The sequence below is a fragment of the Chroicocephalus ridibundus genome, chromosome 4, assembly GCF_963924245.1.
Source record: "Chroicocephalus ridibundus chromosome 4, bChrRid1.1, whole genome shotgun sequence".
Classification (NCBI taxonomy): Eukaryota; Metazoa; Chordata; class Aves; order Charadriiformes; family Laridae; genus Chroicocephalus; species Chroicocephalus ridibundus.
In genome coordinates this window covers 66,286,200-66,301,028 of record NC_086287.1, presented here as the reverse complement: position 1 = coordinate 66,301,028, position 14,829 = coordinate 66,286,200, and the positions used below count along the sequence as shown (strand labels likewise).

At 50.2% G+C, this 14,829-nt stretch overlaps 1 protein-coding gene across 5 annotated transcripts in view; it reads left to right on the top strand.

Moving 5' to 3' along the window:
* The window catches only part of DAAM1 (dishevelled associated activator of morphogenesis 1), a 96,371-nt gene that overhangs the window by 56,163 nt on the left and 25,379 nt on the right, over positions 1 to 14,829 (top strand). For all 5 annotated transcript variants that reach the window (XM_063333625.1, XM_063333628.1, XM_063333626.1 and 2 more), the window contains 10 exons: positions 6,759 to 6,830; positions 9,430 to 9,524; positions 11,371 to 11,704; positions 12,173 to 12,283; positions 12,391 to 12,494; positions 12,914 to 12,980; positions 13,326 to 13,443; positions 13,567 to 13,705; positions 14,191 to 14,249; positions 14,581 to 14,768. In XM_063333625.1, the coding sequence (XP_063189695.1) occupies positions 6,759 to 6,830; positions 9,430 to 9,524; positions 11,371 to 11,704; positions 12,173 to 12,283; positions 12,391 to 12,494; positions 12,914 to 12,980; positions 13,326 to 13,443; positions 13,567 to 13,705; positions 14,191 to 14,249; positions 14,581 to 14,768 (1,287 nt within the window). The remainder of the gene's footprint in view (positions 1 to 6,758; positions 6,831 to 9,429; positions 9,525 to 11,370; positions 11,705 to 12,172; positions 12,284 to 12,390; positions 12,495 to 12,913; positions 12,981 to 13,325; positions 13,444 to 13,566; positions 13,706 to 14,190; positions 14,250 to 14,580; positions 14,769 to 14,829) is intronic.

Below are 14,829 nucleotides of genomic sequence, written 5' to 3'. Positions count from 1 at the left end.
ATGCGAATATGTAGATGCATTAGCAGCAGGATGAAATCTGCTTTTAGAAGTGGTATTTTTGGATGATGACTCGTTTTATACCTCATCCCAAAATATTTCACTCCCTGCTGTCCCCGCTCTCCAGGAGAGGATATTGCTTGGAAGCACAGCGAGGAAGCAGGAGTGTTTCCAACTTTAACGTTTCTTTGGCTGTGGGTTTGCTTCAGTGGAAGAGAGGGACTCAGGATGGCCTTTCTCAGGAAGCTCCAAAAGTGTTATTAATTAAGACTTTGCACTTATTCTGCAGCACCTCTTAATTGCAAGAGGTTTGGTTCCTGCCAGCCTATGTACATAGTGTCCAGCTATTAAAGCATCTCACCACGTCATTTTTATGAGCCTTAAAATATGGGTGGATAAAGGGTGTTCATGCAGAAGCTCAGCATGAATAACCAGGTGGAAGGTAACTAAACCAGCTCATGGGGATGCAGAGTCTGCCTCTGCCCCTCTCTTTCTATTCGGCTGAGCTCTCTGAGCATCCGTAAAGCTGGGGTAGGGGAAAAATGACCTGCAGGAATGCCAAGTGATGCAGCAGTCTTTAAGCTTGTGTTGAAAACCCACTGGCATCGCTAACGCTGGCTGCGTAGTAGCACAGTGTTAAGCTGGTCCCTGCAAGCAAAACTTACATGTAAAATTCCCTTAGCCATCAGGTATAAAACCAGGATCCCTTTGCATTAGGAGAAGGCAGTGGTGGTGCTTTTGCAAGAGAGAATGGGGAAAAAGGCGACAAATAGGAGAATGAGTGATGGCTCTCCAATAATAATGTATTTCACAGCCAGGCAGCGTCTTTCCTCTCTAACTGTGCCTTCCACTCTCTCCCTCCAGAGAGTTTCGCTTTCCAGCTTGCTCTTCCACTTGTCCTGCTCAGTCCTGCAGCTCCTTCACAGGGCTTGTGTTGCTATTTCCTTCATTTAAAAAACATGTGGGGTTTTTTTTTGGTTTGTTTGTTTGTTTGCTTTGGGGTGGTTTTTTTGCTGCAGTAGCAGAACTAAGAGCAAAAGCTGACAAAAGCAAGGGGAGGAAGAAAAAATAGCTCAGTGTTTTGTTGTGCTCCTGGATCACCTGGGATGGACGAGAAGCGTTCCGTGGCCCCTAGGCATCCAGATATACCTGAGGTTATTGCAGCAGCATGTTAAAATATCATCTCAGATGTCATTTTCTTGGGCTGACCAAGAGAAAGGGGCTGTTTGCATGGCTGGAGGTATTTTTCAATAGGAAATGTTTATAGTTTTTATCTTAAAAGGTAATTCCCTTTTTAGTTCCAGTCACGACACACTTTTGTTTAAGCAAGGTTTTTCTCCCTCTCTGGACAAAAAATGTATCTGTTAGCGATCTTTTTGAATTTGAAAGCGAAGCTTTTCAAACAATGAACCAGCTGACTACGGAAGGCATCTGGTCATGCTATATTTGCTTATGGGGAGCATAATTTTTAAACCCTCAGAAAAGCATATGAGGACATGCGTGTATTTGTTGAGGTGAGGGTATAGGAAGTATTACCGTACAGAAAACTGGAGTGTTCTGGGATGGGACCCCCAGATCCCAACTTGGGAAGAATCCCATAAAATTACATCCCTTGGCAGCATCACGCTGTGAGCCTTTGGCATGGTGTGGGGAAACAGCTTTAATTGCATCATTTAGTGTTTGTTGCAAGGATACCTGCAGGACCCGAGTGGCTGGAGGGACAAGGAAGACCGAGAGGGCCAAAACTCCGCCAGCACACGCCTGGCAAAGGCTTGGCTGTCAGTGGAGCTGGGCTGGGTTTAAACATCCCATGCAGGCTGCAGACCCATTGGCTTTAAAACCCATCCATGCCACTGTCTGCTTCTTTTTTGACCTTGCAAACAGCATCCAGGTGGATCATCCGCAGCAGGCAGGGAGGTGAGGGTTGCCAAAATGCTGTGGGCTGCCAGCTGCCACCGGCTTTCCCTTGCTTTGCCATTACGGAGCAGCTAGGAGGGGTGGGGAACATGGTGCAAAATAAAAATGCAATCAGGAGGATGTGTGAAAACGAAGGGGGTTGCTTCTGTTTTTTGCAGCAGGTGCCAACTCAAGAGGGGGTTTTTTTGACCCCTTGCTGTGAGTTCCCTGGTGTGAATTTCTCCTGGGGTATGCCAGCCTTGCAGGTGGTGCCAAGAAGGGGGTGAACCATCAAAGTCACTAGTGTTGTCACTGACAGGCTCTCTGGGGTTTGCCTGGAGGTGGCTGCTGCAAACCAGCCCTTTCCTTCTGACTTAGTTTCACCTTGAAGGATCTAACCTGGCGTGTTGGACTTCAGGTGGGTGGGGAACCTAGCCAGCTGCCCTCCAGGGCTCAGTTATCCCAGAACAGCTCCAGATCCATCACCACCACCATGGGCTGCAAGTGTGGGAAGGAGGCTTCTGGATCAGATGAAGACAATTCCTGCAGGCTGGGCATCTAAAAAGTGCCTCCAGAAGGTTGATTTGGAAGAAAAGCAGCCATAACAAAGCACCGAGGAGCTTCACAGTTGTCTTTCTCCCCGCTGCCATGGGGACATGCTGTGAGGAGGAGGGTACATTGTTCCCGGCAGCTGTATTCCTGCAGGTCAGAGGGGCAGGAGCTCATGAAGATTCACTTTCCAGGAGTGGAAGTACCCAAATGGGGCCAAGACCAGCTTTCTAACACTAACCACTTTCATGCCACCTCTGGCTCAGCCACCACCTCCTCTGTGCTGCTGCCTGGTATCCCAAGGAGGGTCACTGGGAAGAGCAACAGCAGTCTGGCTGTGAGAGCTGCCGACACCCCAAGGGGGAGGCACGTGGGCCGTGGAAGCGTCAGGCTTGTCACCAAGACATGACAGGGCTAGGGAGCATGAAGTCTCCACAGGAAGAGCAAAGGGATGGCTGGAGCTGACAGATCAGTGACCTTCACTTGGAAAAGCTCCTACTAATGATGCATCTTGACTGGGCGCTGCTTTCCCCGCGGCACCCGGCACTGACGGGGAGAATGGAGCTTGTTCATCGGGCCCTCACTTCTGCTGCGCTTCTTGAGAAGAGAGCAAACGCAGCAAAGACCTAAACACATCCCAGAGAAGAAGAAACTGGGAGATGTTTGCGTCCCTGGTGCCAGCCAGGCAGGATGCGATGGAGCATCCCAGAGAGGTGACGTTGGCAGTACTCAGGTCTGCGTCTGGGCATCCCTCATCGAAGGCAGGCTGCAAAACTCATACCCCCAAAACCCACCCTGGGTGCTGGGAAACCGTCTACAAATTTCACCCTTTCAAACCGTGATGCCCGGGGAGGTTCCTCCCTCTTCCTGGCTTGCCTTGTGAGCAAAGCCTTGTGAGTCACTTCCCTCCGGGCTCATTAATTTGTTGGGAGATTTCTTTACCGCCACCAAATGCACTAAAGGACGCTTATCAGTGTGCTATAGACCATTAGCCGCAGTTATTACCACTGAGCAATGTCCTGCAGCAAGCCGAGGGAAGCTTGTGCCCTGATCTTTGCCTGCTTTATTGTGCAGTTCCCCTTTGCCTGGGAAGTCGCTTTCCGATGAGCCTGGCCGGCTGCTCATGTGAATTAATGAGGTTCTGCTGCATTTAATTGAGAGCACTCTCTAAATTGGGGGTTTCAGGGAGGAAATGCAAGAGCCCGAGGGAGCCAAGCAAAGGGAAATATTTATAATGCAGCACGTTAATTATAAATGAGCAGTTTAGCCAATTTTGTTGTTCAGCCTCCCCTCCGCCCCCCAGAGAGCTTTATTTGTTTGCTCCACCGCCTCCTTTCAGCCTTAAATGAGCAGCAGGTCCTGATCCCTGCCTGCCTCACAGGTGTTTGCACCGTGCGGAAGGGCCCTGGGATATGGGATGAGCCAGCACTGCTGCCTTCCCACCCCGTTCCTCAGCACAGATCTTGCTCCCTGCCCAAATCTGTGGACTGGGTACAGCCCATCATCTCTTGGTGCTGAGCAGTGGTGGGGACCTCATGACCCTTGCCAGCTGGTGTTGCTGCTGGGAGCGCTGGTGGGAGAGGGATGCTCCTTAAAAGAGATGCTGATTGTACCCTAGGGTGATGGGGAGGACCTCCAGTGACCTGTCCAGGTGGTAAGTGGCAGAAGCTGTTCTCTTTTTGGGCTATGTTCAAGGCACACTTGGGTGCCCCAGCTCTGCTGTCCCCTGGGGCACCATTTGCATGCCATCCTCTAAAGTGAGGCAGGAAAGCTGGGAAAATCAAAATCTTTTCCCCCAGGCTTTGCAGGGTTTGTGCTGAGCCTTCCTGTGGCAGAGCATAGGACAGCTGAGAGGGGTGAGCTGGCAGACATGCACGGGGCTCATGGCTCCCCAGCATCCCTCCCTGCTTCAGTGCCTTCACCACGTTTACATTCTCTCTTGTTTCTGGTGCATATGGACGGCGTGCTGTATGCGGCTGGATGTACCAGGGAAGGGGGTGCTTTTGCACACAGGAGCAGATGGGAGGGTCCTTTAGGAAGGTGCACAATGTGAGCTGAGAAACCAGAAAGGCCTGGCTGCCCGTGTCAGACGGGATCATCACTGAGCAGGAAAGTGGCCCAAGCCTCACCCCGGCTGCTTGTCATTGCTGAGGGACCATGGGGTTATCCAGCAAGACGGGTGGGTGGCACTGAATAGGACTAGCACCAAGAAACTGCCCTTTGGTTGCAGGAAAATAATGCAAGTGATACTCTCCAGATTGAACCTGCCATCGGGTGCAGCCTGACCTCACATCCCAAAGCTGGTTGGCCGTGGGCAGTTCCCTTGTATTCCGCTCCCACCTCACACTGTTTGGACAGGATGGGGACGGTTTTATTTGTTGTTGGCAAAAACTAATTGTCAGAGCATGACTATGAACAGTCCTCCATCCATGCAGAGGCAGGCAGTAGGACGTCCTTCAGGATTTTTAGGTTTGGCACTAGCATGGGTAGGACAGATTTTTTTTTGTTGTTTTTCTAACATCTCAGAAAAATTCTTGCTCTTTGCTGAATCACACTTTGTTAAAAAAAAAAAAGAAATGTGGAGGGCAGGTGAATCAAGTGTTTCATTCAAAACCTCGGTTCTTGGCAGGAGAATAAAGGGAGAACGACCCAAAGTATTCAAGCAGAGGGCAGGAGGGCTGAATGTAGTCTTCTTTCTCAGGAAAGTTATTTTAATTGCTTTAAACTTGACCAGATCTGTAGAAGATTAAAAAAAAGTGAGGCTTGTGGATGTGCACCTGTCAGCAGGCAGCCTGCCTGAGGGCATGGACAATTGGCATGGAGAGCTGCTTGGGGCGATCTGGTTACTGCCAGGCTGGATTACAGCAGCTTGGAGAGGGCTGGAGGTGACCATGAGGGTGGGCACACAGCTTCTCTTGGTCCTCAGCATGTCACAGGAGATGCCCCAGGGTGTGCCACGTCCCTTGTTGCTCCCAAACTTCTTTTGTCCCCATCCCAGAGTCAGGCACAGAGAAGGGTCAGGTCTGTGGGGATGGGCTGCACTGCCTGTGGGGGAACTGGGTTCCTGCCCGAATTACCTGTTGCTGACGCTGTGTATTCTCATCTTGGCAAGCTGCAGCTTGGAAAATTTGAATGCATGAACGTTTTCCACGTATGCCTCTTGAACCACAGTAAATATTTGGGACTCTGCTCCTTGGGCTTGCTGAAATCAGCTGGAGGGTCAGTAGTTGTCTGCATGCACAGACGTGGGAGCAGAGGAGTAGGTCAGCCAGCTCCCACTGTCACAGACGACGGCAGCGTAGGATGACCTTTGCAAACATCTCTTAAAGTTAGGGAGGGGGCAAAGCCATACAGCAAGTTGGGCTGTGGACTGAAGATAGTTATTGAGGGAAGGTGCCCTCAATGATTTGCATAGTATCGGTTGACTCCAGCCTAGAGCTGTGTGACATTTCTGCTGTGAATCCTTTTTCTTCTTTTGATGTAAGTTTTTAGGTCAATACAGTGGGGAAAGGGGTTGATCTTGAAGTATTCCCTCAAAATCTGCCTACTTGCTCCAAGCAGTCCCTGGGGACTTGCAGCATAATTTATCTGAGCTGGACTCAGAGGTCCTTCAGTCATGTCATACACGAACATGGTAGAACCTGAAAATCCTTGTGAGTCCCACCACATGCAGGGCATTGTAGACCAGGATGACCAAATGAGGTTCTACATCACTCAGTGTCATAGATCATGGGCTCAGGGTGACATCCTTTAACAGGGGACATTGCCAGGTGCATGTTCCCTCCTACCAGCTAATGAAGGTGCCAGAGGACTTGTCTGTTGTGCCTGGAGTCTCTCTTAGGATGTTGGTAAGTCATGATCCTGCTCCGGGAGTGGAGCCTAGTTTGTGTCACATTTATTCACTCTTCTTTACTTGTTAGAGACACTTTTTCTCCCTACAGAGCACATTCATCAAGGCTATACAGCCAAAATTTCAAGGGTAGTGTAGAGGAGGTACAAGAGAAATCTAGATGTAAAATTTCAGTGTGGTTTCTCCAAAGCTGATAACCACAAGACTGATGCAGTATCATTGGGCAGTTTGGTCACAGGCAGATGCTATATCGTAGATTGTATATAGTTCAATAAATCAGGTAGTGTTCCCATAGCTGGAGCTGTTGGTGGTGAACTCAGAATATAGGAAGTTGCACTTATATTGATATAAAGTAATGCAAGAGCTCAAGGGCACTTCAGAGGTAATTGGTCATGAAGGGCAGGGGATGTTAATGCTATTTCTACTAATATGCTGTCTTTGTTTCACATTTTTTCCCCCCTGCCAGGACCAGGAAGAAAATAAAGGAGCCACCAGCTGGCCGGAATTTTATATCGATCAGTTGAATTCAATGGCTGCTGTAAGTATTGCCCAACGTACGGAGGAGCAGCGCTGCAGTGACATTCTGTGGCACATCCAGCATTGTGCCCAAGGGGGTGGCAAGTGCTGTAGCCACAAAGGTGTGACCTGGCTATTTTCAGCCTTTTGAGTCTGTGGACCTCTCAACAATTTGCAGTTGGCAGTAGCTTGCAATTTGTCCCAGCAATTGAGAAACCCCCAATGTAAGGGTTTAAGGATATCATCCATTAGACCAAAAGATACAGCTGGAAAACAGGCGTTTTCTATGGCAGGAAGGGCATTTCATCTTACCCCAGGCTGGGAGGCTGTGAGACAGATAGCAAACAGCAGGTTTCAGTATAAAGCCACCAGGCTGGCTTTTAACAAGCCTGTTTGATTGTGCAATGCCAGTGGGGCACCAAGGTGCTGTGGTTGCTTTGAAGCGGATAGTTCTTGTGCATTTTCATGGATGCCTGCTACCGCCTTCCTCCTGAGACACCCTGCTGCGCCAGGCGGCCACGGCAAAACGCGGCACAGCGGGTTGTCTGTCCCATGAGGGACCTTCTTAGATGGAATTTCATTAAATACTTTCTTGTTGAGATCGTGACGGTTGAGACAGAAATAGCACTGTTTTCTGTAGGAAATGCGGTTTATTTCCTGCAAGGGTGCGCTGTTCAGACCCCCTCTATCCTCACTTCTGTTTTCGGGGGCTGAAGGTGGTGAGGTTCGTGGCCAGTGCACTAGGGATGGGAGCAGCATGGAAAATGAAAAAGAAAAGCATCATTTTTCTTTTTTCCCCCCTATGTTTGCCCTGCTGTCACGGGGCCATGGTGACAGGGAAGGTAGGGCTGGGTAGGGGACTGGGGATGGAGGCGAGTAGCAGGGGACTGCGAGCCAGGAAGAGAGTGTGCTGCTTCCCTTTGGGAAGGCAGGGATGCCCAGGGCTGGCTGTGGACTTAGGTGAAGCCCTGAGCCTGAGCAGAGCTTGTGATCAAAGCCTGCCAGATGCCTGGAGGGTGTCTCCCTGGCATGCTACTAAAGAGGAGCTGGGTTAAACGTGGGGCCAACGCATCTCTTCATATCTGCTGGGACCCTTTCCCCCTCCTTTGGCTTAGCCTTGGCTGGTACTGGCAAGGGCTCACCTTGGCACCTCCAAGGGCCCAGTGCCGTCGGATGTTGCAGGAGGCACCTGGGGTGTTGCTTTAGCTGTGGCATTAGTTGCATGAGTTGGGGTGAGGAAGCTGTACCCCGTGCATGCCTGGGGCTGCAGGCAGCCATGCTACCCAGGTAAAGCTGCAGGAGCCAGGGTCCCGGCCCTCAGTGCCAGCCTGATAGCAAAATCCAGTGTGGGAGATGCCAAGGGCATCCCCTGCACTGTCCCCAGCCTGGATGCACATCAGTGGGTTGTGTTGGAAGACCTGGGGGCGACAGGGTTGGCAGGACCCACATGGCTGACCCCAAGCGCAGCTGCTGCATCCCATCCCCTCCGGGCTGCGGTGTGTCCCCTGAGCCCCTCAGCTCTCTGGGGGCATATGGGTACCTGTTGGGATGCATCGGTACCAGGGGAGGCTAAAGGACTCCTCCTTCTCCCCTGCCCCTATTTGGCACCTTCCCTCTGTGGACCCCCAGTTCGCATTGGTTAGGCCCCTGCATCCTCACAGCCCTCTCCAGCCCTGGAAACACATCGAGATTTATGTCACCCAGATGTCACCTGCAGTGTCTCTGAGCAGGGTTCAGCCGGACGCTTTCTTATGGGGTACTGTGATGCATTTATTTACCTCTTCCTTTTACAAAGTGTATTTCCTGGAGGGTCATGGGCTGCAGGGGGCATGCCAGGGTTTACATCCAGAGCCCCTGAGCTGGGATGCTCCTTGCCTGAATTGCAGCCTTTCCCTCTTGCTGCTCTGAGTCTGAGAGTTGCAGGGGGACAGTTGCGAGCATCCTCCAACGTGGGCTTGTCTGGATGAGTTGCAGGTCAGCCATTTGGGGTGACACCACTCCTACCTGCAGGGTGTTTACTCTGGAACTTAATGATCACACAGGACAATGCTAAGCATGTCCTCTCAAGGTGTCCCGGTTGTCTCAGGGCAGTGAAGCCCAGCATCTACCAGGGCTTGCTGGGGGATGAGGACTGGTTTGGAGAAGAGCGCGCTGGGTTCCTGTGGCCTTGCCCAGCACTGTCCAATGTTTGTTTCCTGCTGCTTTGAAACAAAACCCAAGTGGCCGGGGAGACGCAAGGCCATCAGCGACACTGCTCCAGAGCCAATGTGGGTTGGTGTGTCGTTCATTTGTGATTTGCCAAACACTTGAAGCTTAATTGCCCATGTGCCAGTGAGTCGTCTGGATGCTTGCAGGCAGCATCTTCAACCTAAAGCAGCGCGTTCACACTGCTCTCCCCAGTCCAGGCCGTCTCCTTGCAGACCGCAGGGTTTTTTCGAAACTGCCCCTTTTCCCAAGTCCTATGATTGCCATAAGGATCTGGACTTTTAGACGTCCAGAGTCGGTTTAAGGTCCCAGCTCTGTCCCAAAAGCTTGGTGTGGTGGGTGACAGGTGCTCCTGTTCTTCAGGTGCAAGCTTTGCAGGGAAAGCTCCCCTCTCACATCTGCCTGTCTCCTTGCAGAGAAAATCACTGATCGCCTTGGAAAAAGAAGATGAGGAGGAGAGAAATAAAACAATTGAAAGTTTGAAGACTGCACTGCGGACAAAACCAATGAGGTAATTCCTTTCTGTTTCCTGGCTTTATTGCTGAGGTCGTGGCTTTGGATTTGAGAGAACTCAAATCCAAAAAAGCTGGGGGTTAAATAGAAATATAAATGGTGCTGCACAGGACGAGGGAGGCAAGGACCCTAAACCAGCACTTGCTTTTTTCAGTTCACCTCTTGTCATTTTGTTCCTTTAAGTTGGTCCTTTTAGTGGCCAAGAGCCACCAGGAGCCACATCTGTTCAGGCAAATCAGGCAACTTTTTTTTTTCAAATTTGCTTTTGTTCTCATTGGAACAGAATGTAAAAATTCCTTCTAGATTGAATTTTAAAAAAAAAATCTAATTTTTGTTGGTCAACCAGGCCCTTTGTTACAACTTCATCTTCTCTTGCACTTTTTAAAGGAATAAAATCACATGAATCTTCAGGCTTCTATGAAAAGCACAAAAAAGAAATATTGCTAGGAGGTTTTGATGGGGAGGATAAAAAAAGGGCGGGACTCTTTCTGAATGTCTGTAGTTTTTCCTAAATTTGGTTTCTCTGGAGTCTGCATGCACACATCTGCAAAACCTTTAAGATGCCTCGGGTCAACATTATCTGATGGGAAAATGTTACATTAAGAAATGCATGACCTGGTCTGGTTATGGAAGAAATGAATTTGCTATTGCTTGCAAATACATTCCCCTCTTCCATTTCTCTTTTGCAATGGTTCTGGTGATGGTACTTGGTAAGAAATTTCCAGAGTCAAGGGTGAGCACCCGATCTCTGTGAAACCCAGACCTCTTGGGTGCTGGCTCCCCGCAGTTCCCCTGGGAGCAGGACTGGTACCCAGCCATGAAACTTCGCAAAGTCTTTCAAAGTGGTTTGCAAGTCTGTCTCACTGGAAGTCAGAAGGATCCAGCAGACTCTATAGAAAATTTTACCTGTTGGACCTGCTTTTGCTCCCAGGGAAGTAAATGTCAAATTTCCTATTGACTTTGGCTGGAAGAAGAGCAGGCTTTGAAGCAGAGAAATCAGTTTTCCCCAAGCCTGCAATTACCCGTTTTGTTGCTGCACATCAGCATGGCTTGTTTCAAATTAAAATCATCCCAGTGCTGGGATGTTCTTGACTCTTTTGCTTTCCAAGCCTGTGCCTTTTGCCAAACCAGAATACACCCAGCCTGGATGGCACTGGGCAGGGAGGTTCTAAAATGCCTGAGCAGCATGCAGTGTTATGTCTGCCTGCTCTACTGAATCTGCCTGGGGCACTGCCGTGCATTTGCTGTCTGCTTTCTATTTAGCAGCATTATAAGTCATCATAAAAATCATAAATCCCTTAGAATTGATGAGATATGCCTAAGGGAGGAGAAGGATGTGGATGGTGAGGCGGGAGAGGTGGCAGGAGGCAGAAGGGCTGATAGGCATCATGGACATGGTCTTGGCTGACCTTGGGGTGTCTGCAGCTGATGAGGAGGTGACTCCAGGGCTTGGGAGCTTCTTCCAGTCCTACGCAAAACTGGTCCCAAGTGAGTGAGATTTAAGACTCAGCTTGGGGACTGGCAAGGTTTTGCATCAGCGTGGCTGCAAACTCTAACCTCCACTGTGGGGCTTGCGCCCCAGGCTTAGCTGGTCCTCTTCCACGTATCCTGGCTCTGGACAACCTTGTGCAGAAGATGCCTGGTTGCCTATGCTATGGGGCATCAATTAAATTGTTAAAGATTTTCACAACCTCGTCCCTGTGCTCTAAACTCGCAGGCTTTCTGTTATCCAAAGTCCAGGAAAAAATAGATAAGAAGGTTCTGGGTTTACAACAACAGACAAGTCAGCCCTGTTTGAGAGTAAAAGGGTCCTGTAGCATGTGGTTTTAACCTCTTTCTGACAGGTTTGTAACCCGGTTCATCGACCTGGATGGCTTGTCGTGTATTCTGAACTTTCTCAAAAGCATGGACTATGAGACGGCAGAGTCTCGAATACATACCTCGCTCATTGGATGTATAAAAGCACTAATGAACAACTCCCTGGGCCGGGCTCACGTCCTGGCCCATTCGGAGAGTATTAACGTAATTGCTCAGAGTCTGAGCACAGAGAATGTTAAGACGAAGGTGGCAGTGCTGGAAATCATGGGCGCTGTGTGCCTGGTTCCTGGGGGCCACAAAAAGGTACTGGAGGCGATGCTGCACTACCAGAAATACGCCAGCGAACGGACTCGTTTTCAGGTAGGTGGATCTCAACTTGCCCATCGGCTCCTGAAATTTGGCATTCTTGTCCCTTCCTCCTCCTGGATATCTAAATGCTGCTTGCAAATGATTTATTATGGCCATTTGCAACTTAGATACTCTGGGAATTACTCCAGAACTGTGTCTGATGAGATCTGCATCTGAGCAAAGAGTAAGGAACCAGTTATTTAGGGCAGAACTGCCCCCACAAAAAAATGCTTGCTTGGGCAGGGTCACTGGGATTTCAGCTCTGCAAGGCTGTAGCACATCTGGATGGGCTGATGTTAGCCTAAATGGGTGCTGGGATAGGCTGCGTTACAGCAGGCAGCATCTGATGATCCATCACCAGCAGGTTGCTACAGGGGCTGCGGGAGCATCACAAGTTGTTGTTCCTGCCTATGTCCCCTGGCCATTTGTGCAGTATTTGGGCTGTCACTGGGCGTTTAATTGACGTTACATGTTTGGCAGACGCTGATCAATGACTTGGACAAGAGCACAGGACGGTATCGGGATGAAGTGAGCCTCAAGACAGCCATCATGTCCTTCATCAACGCAGTCCTGAGCCAGGGGGCAGGCGTGGTGAGCGCCAGGGCTCTTGGAGAGGGAGGTGTTTTGGTGGGTTTGGGGTATGTTTTTATTTCTGAAGACATGCACCTTGCTGTGTTGACCCCAAACTTTCCTTGCAGGAAAGCTTGGATTTTAGACTCCATCTGAGATATGAATTTCTCATGCTCGGGATCCAGCCAGTCATTGATAAACTAAGAGAGCATGAAAATTCAACCCTCGACCGGTGAGTAGTGACCCCAGACCGCTGGTTGGTTTTGTCCTTGCCTTGCCCCCTTGCGTTCTGGTTTCTGGACTTGGCCTTTGGGGAAAGCACGTGGGTCTACTCACCCCTTTTGAGGAAATTCTTTGCTGTCACCAGAGAGGGAGGGAAAACTCCCATGTGGTTTTACTGCGCTCTGACGCAGGGTTGAACTGGGAAGGATGTGCTCTCTGGGGTCTAGTAGATGCTGCCAGCCCTCCTCCTCCTCTTCTCGTCCCAAAAGACTTCTTAGGCTGTAATGACTGGGAGCTCGAGACTGAAGATCCAGTTGATGTTTCAAGTCCTGCTTGTCTCTGAGCTGCTGCCAGACTGGCTGCCTGCAATTTGTTAGTCACATTTGTATCTGCTTTTAACAGGCTTTTTCCCCCCCTTTCTTTCCTCAGGCACTTAGATTTTTTTGAAATGCTTAGAAATGAAGATGAACTGGAATTTGCCAAAAGATTTGAGCTGGTGAGTATGAACATTGCTGATGTAGATGCTGGCACTTGATGTTATGGTTCCTTTTAAAAGCCCCTATGTGGCCTGGGACGAAGTGCAGTCTTGTGGATAAAATTGGAGTTTGGAAATCTGTCTCCTGTTGCCTTGTTTTGTTGCAACCTTCATCCTACAGACTGCGTCATCCCTCTTCTCCCCTGGCTGCCAGTCAGAGCTCTTTGCCCCTTGCAGGCCAGTAGGGCTTGTCCGTTCATCAGGTATGGGGTGGGAGTGGCTTGTGGGGTTTGGAGCTGAGACTTGGGAAACAGGTGGTGCCGTCACCGGTCTGATGGCCTGACCTTGCTTCGCTCCCGTCTACAGGTCCACATCGACACCAAAAGTGCGACTCAGATGTTTGAGCTGACGAGGAAGAGGCTGACACACACCGAGGCATACCCGCACTTTATGTCTATCCTGCACCACTGTCTCCAAATGCCTTGTAAGTCCCAGGGGAGGCAAGGAAACCCGGGGCTGCCAGGGTCTTAGCAGCCCAGATCTCCTCCCCAGGGGCAGCAGTGACCTCCCTGCTGCTCCCCTCAATCTCTCCCTCCTTCCTCTCCAGATAAAAGAAGCGGCAACACTGTCCAGTACTGGCTACTGCTCGACAGGATCGTGCAGCAGATCGTCATCCAGAGTGACAAAGGGCAGGACCCTGACGCCACTCCCCTGGAAAACTTCAATATTAAAAATGTTGTACGAATGTAAGTGCTCGCCTGCCTTTCCCAGGGCTGGCTGCTGAGCAGCACCAACATGGGCCACTGTGGCTTTGCTGCCTCCTGCTCTGGCAGGCAAGAAGGACAGGGCTGGGGGTTACCCCTGCCAGTTTGGCATCACTTTGACCTCTTCAGCACAATGTGCAGGTGAATTAAGCTCAGCCTCTGTGTCCTCAGTGAGCGATTTCCCCTGACTGCTGCTGCCACTGTGCCTTATTCATCACTTACTGTCACCCAGTGGTGTTTCTGCTCCTCGGTCGGACATGTCAGCATCCCTGGAGCTGCTGAGACAGCCCTGCATCCCAGCCTGCAAAACCCTGCCGGGAGGAGGCAGAGACAGAGGTTTTGGAAATAGCACTTTGGGAGCCCTAAATCCCACAGCCCAGGCTTGTTCAGTTGTGTTTCTTGCTGGTGATGGCCGGTTGTTTACTGTGGTAGATTGTCTCATTGTACTATTTGTCTTTTCTTTTTAGGTTAGTCAATGAAAATGAAGTGAAACAGTGGAAAGAGCAAGCAGAAAAAATGCGTAAAGGTGAGTGATGAACAGATGCGTGGCGTTAATTTGAACATTAGTGTGCACAGTAGCCTGAACAGGCAACACATACATGTATTTAGCTGGATGGACTCTGCAGGCCTTATTGAGTGGCTGAGGTAATATCATGCTGTGGGGCTTACAAGGGAAACACGCAAAGTAGATATTCATGGGGAAGCCCTGGATGGGGTATTAAGGCGTAGCACATGCTCCCTTTTCTTAACTGTGCAGCTTCTCTGCAGGGCAGTGTGGGGTTTAGTCCCCCGCCTGCTACCATTTACCAAAAGGGGCGTGTTTGTCACCCAAAAGTGGTCTCATGGGGCTGTTTCAGAGCACACCGAACTTCAGCAGAAGCTGGAGAAGAAGGAGCGTGAGTGTGATGCCAAGGCCCAGGAGAAGGAAGAAATGATGCAGACGCTGAACAAGATGAAGGAGAAGCTGGAGAAGGAGTCTAGCGAGCACAAGCAGGTCAAGCAGCAGGTGGCAGATCTCACGGCGCAGCTCCATGAGATGAGCAGGGTGAGGCCCTGATCCTTCTCACTGTTGTGTCCCAGGCCAAACCCTCTTGCAAACACCATGG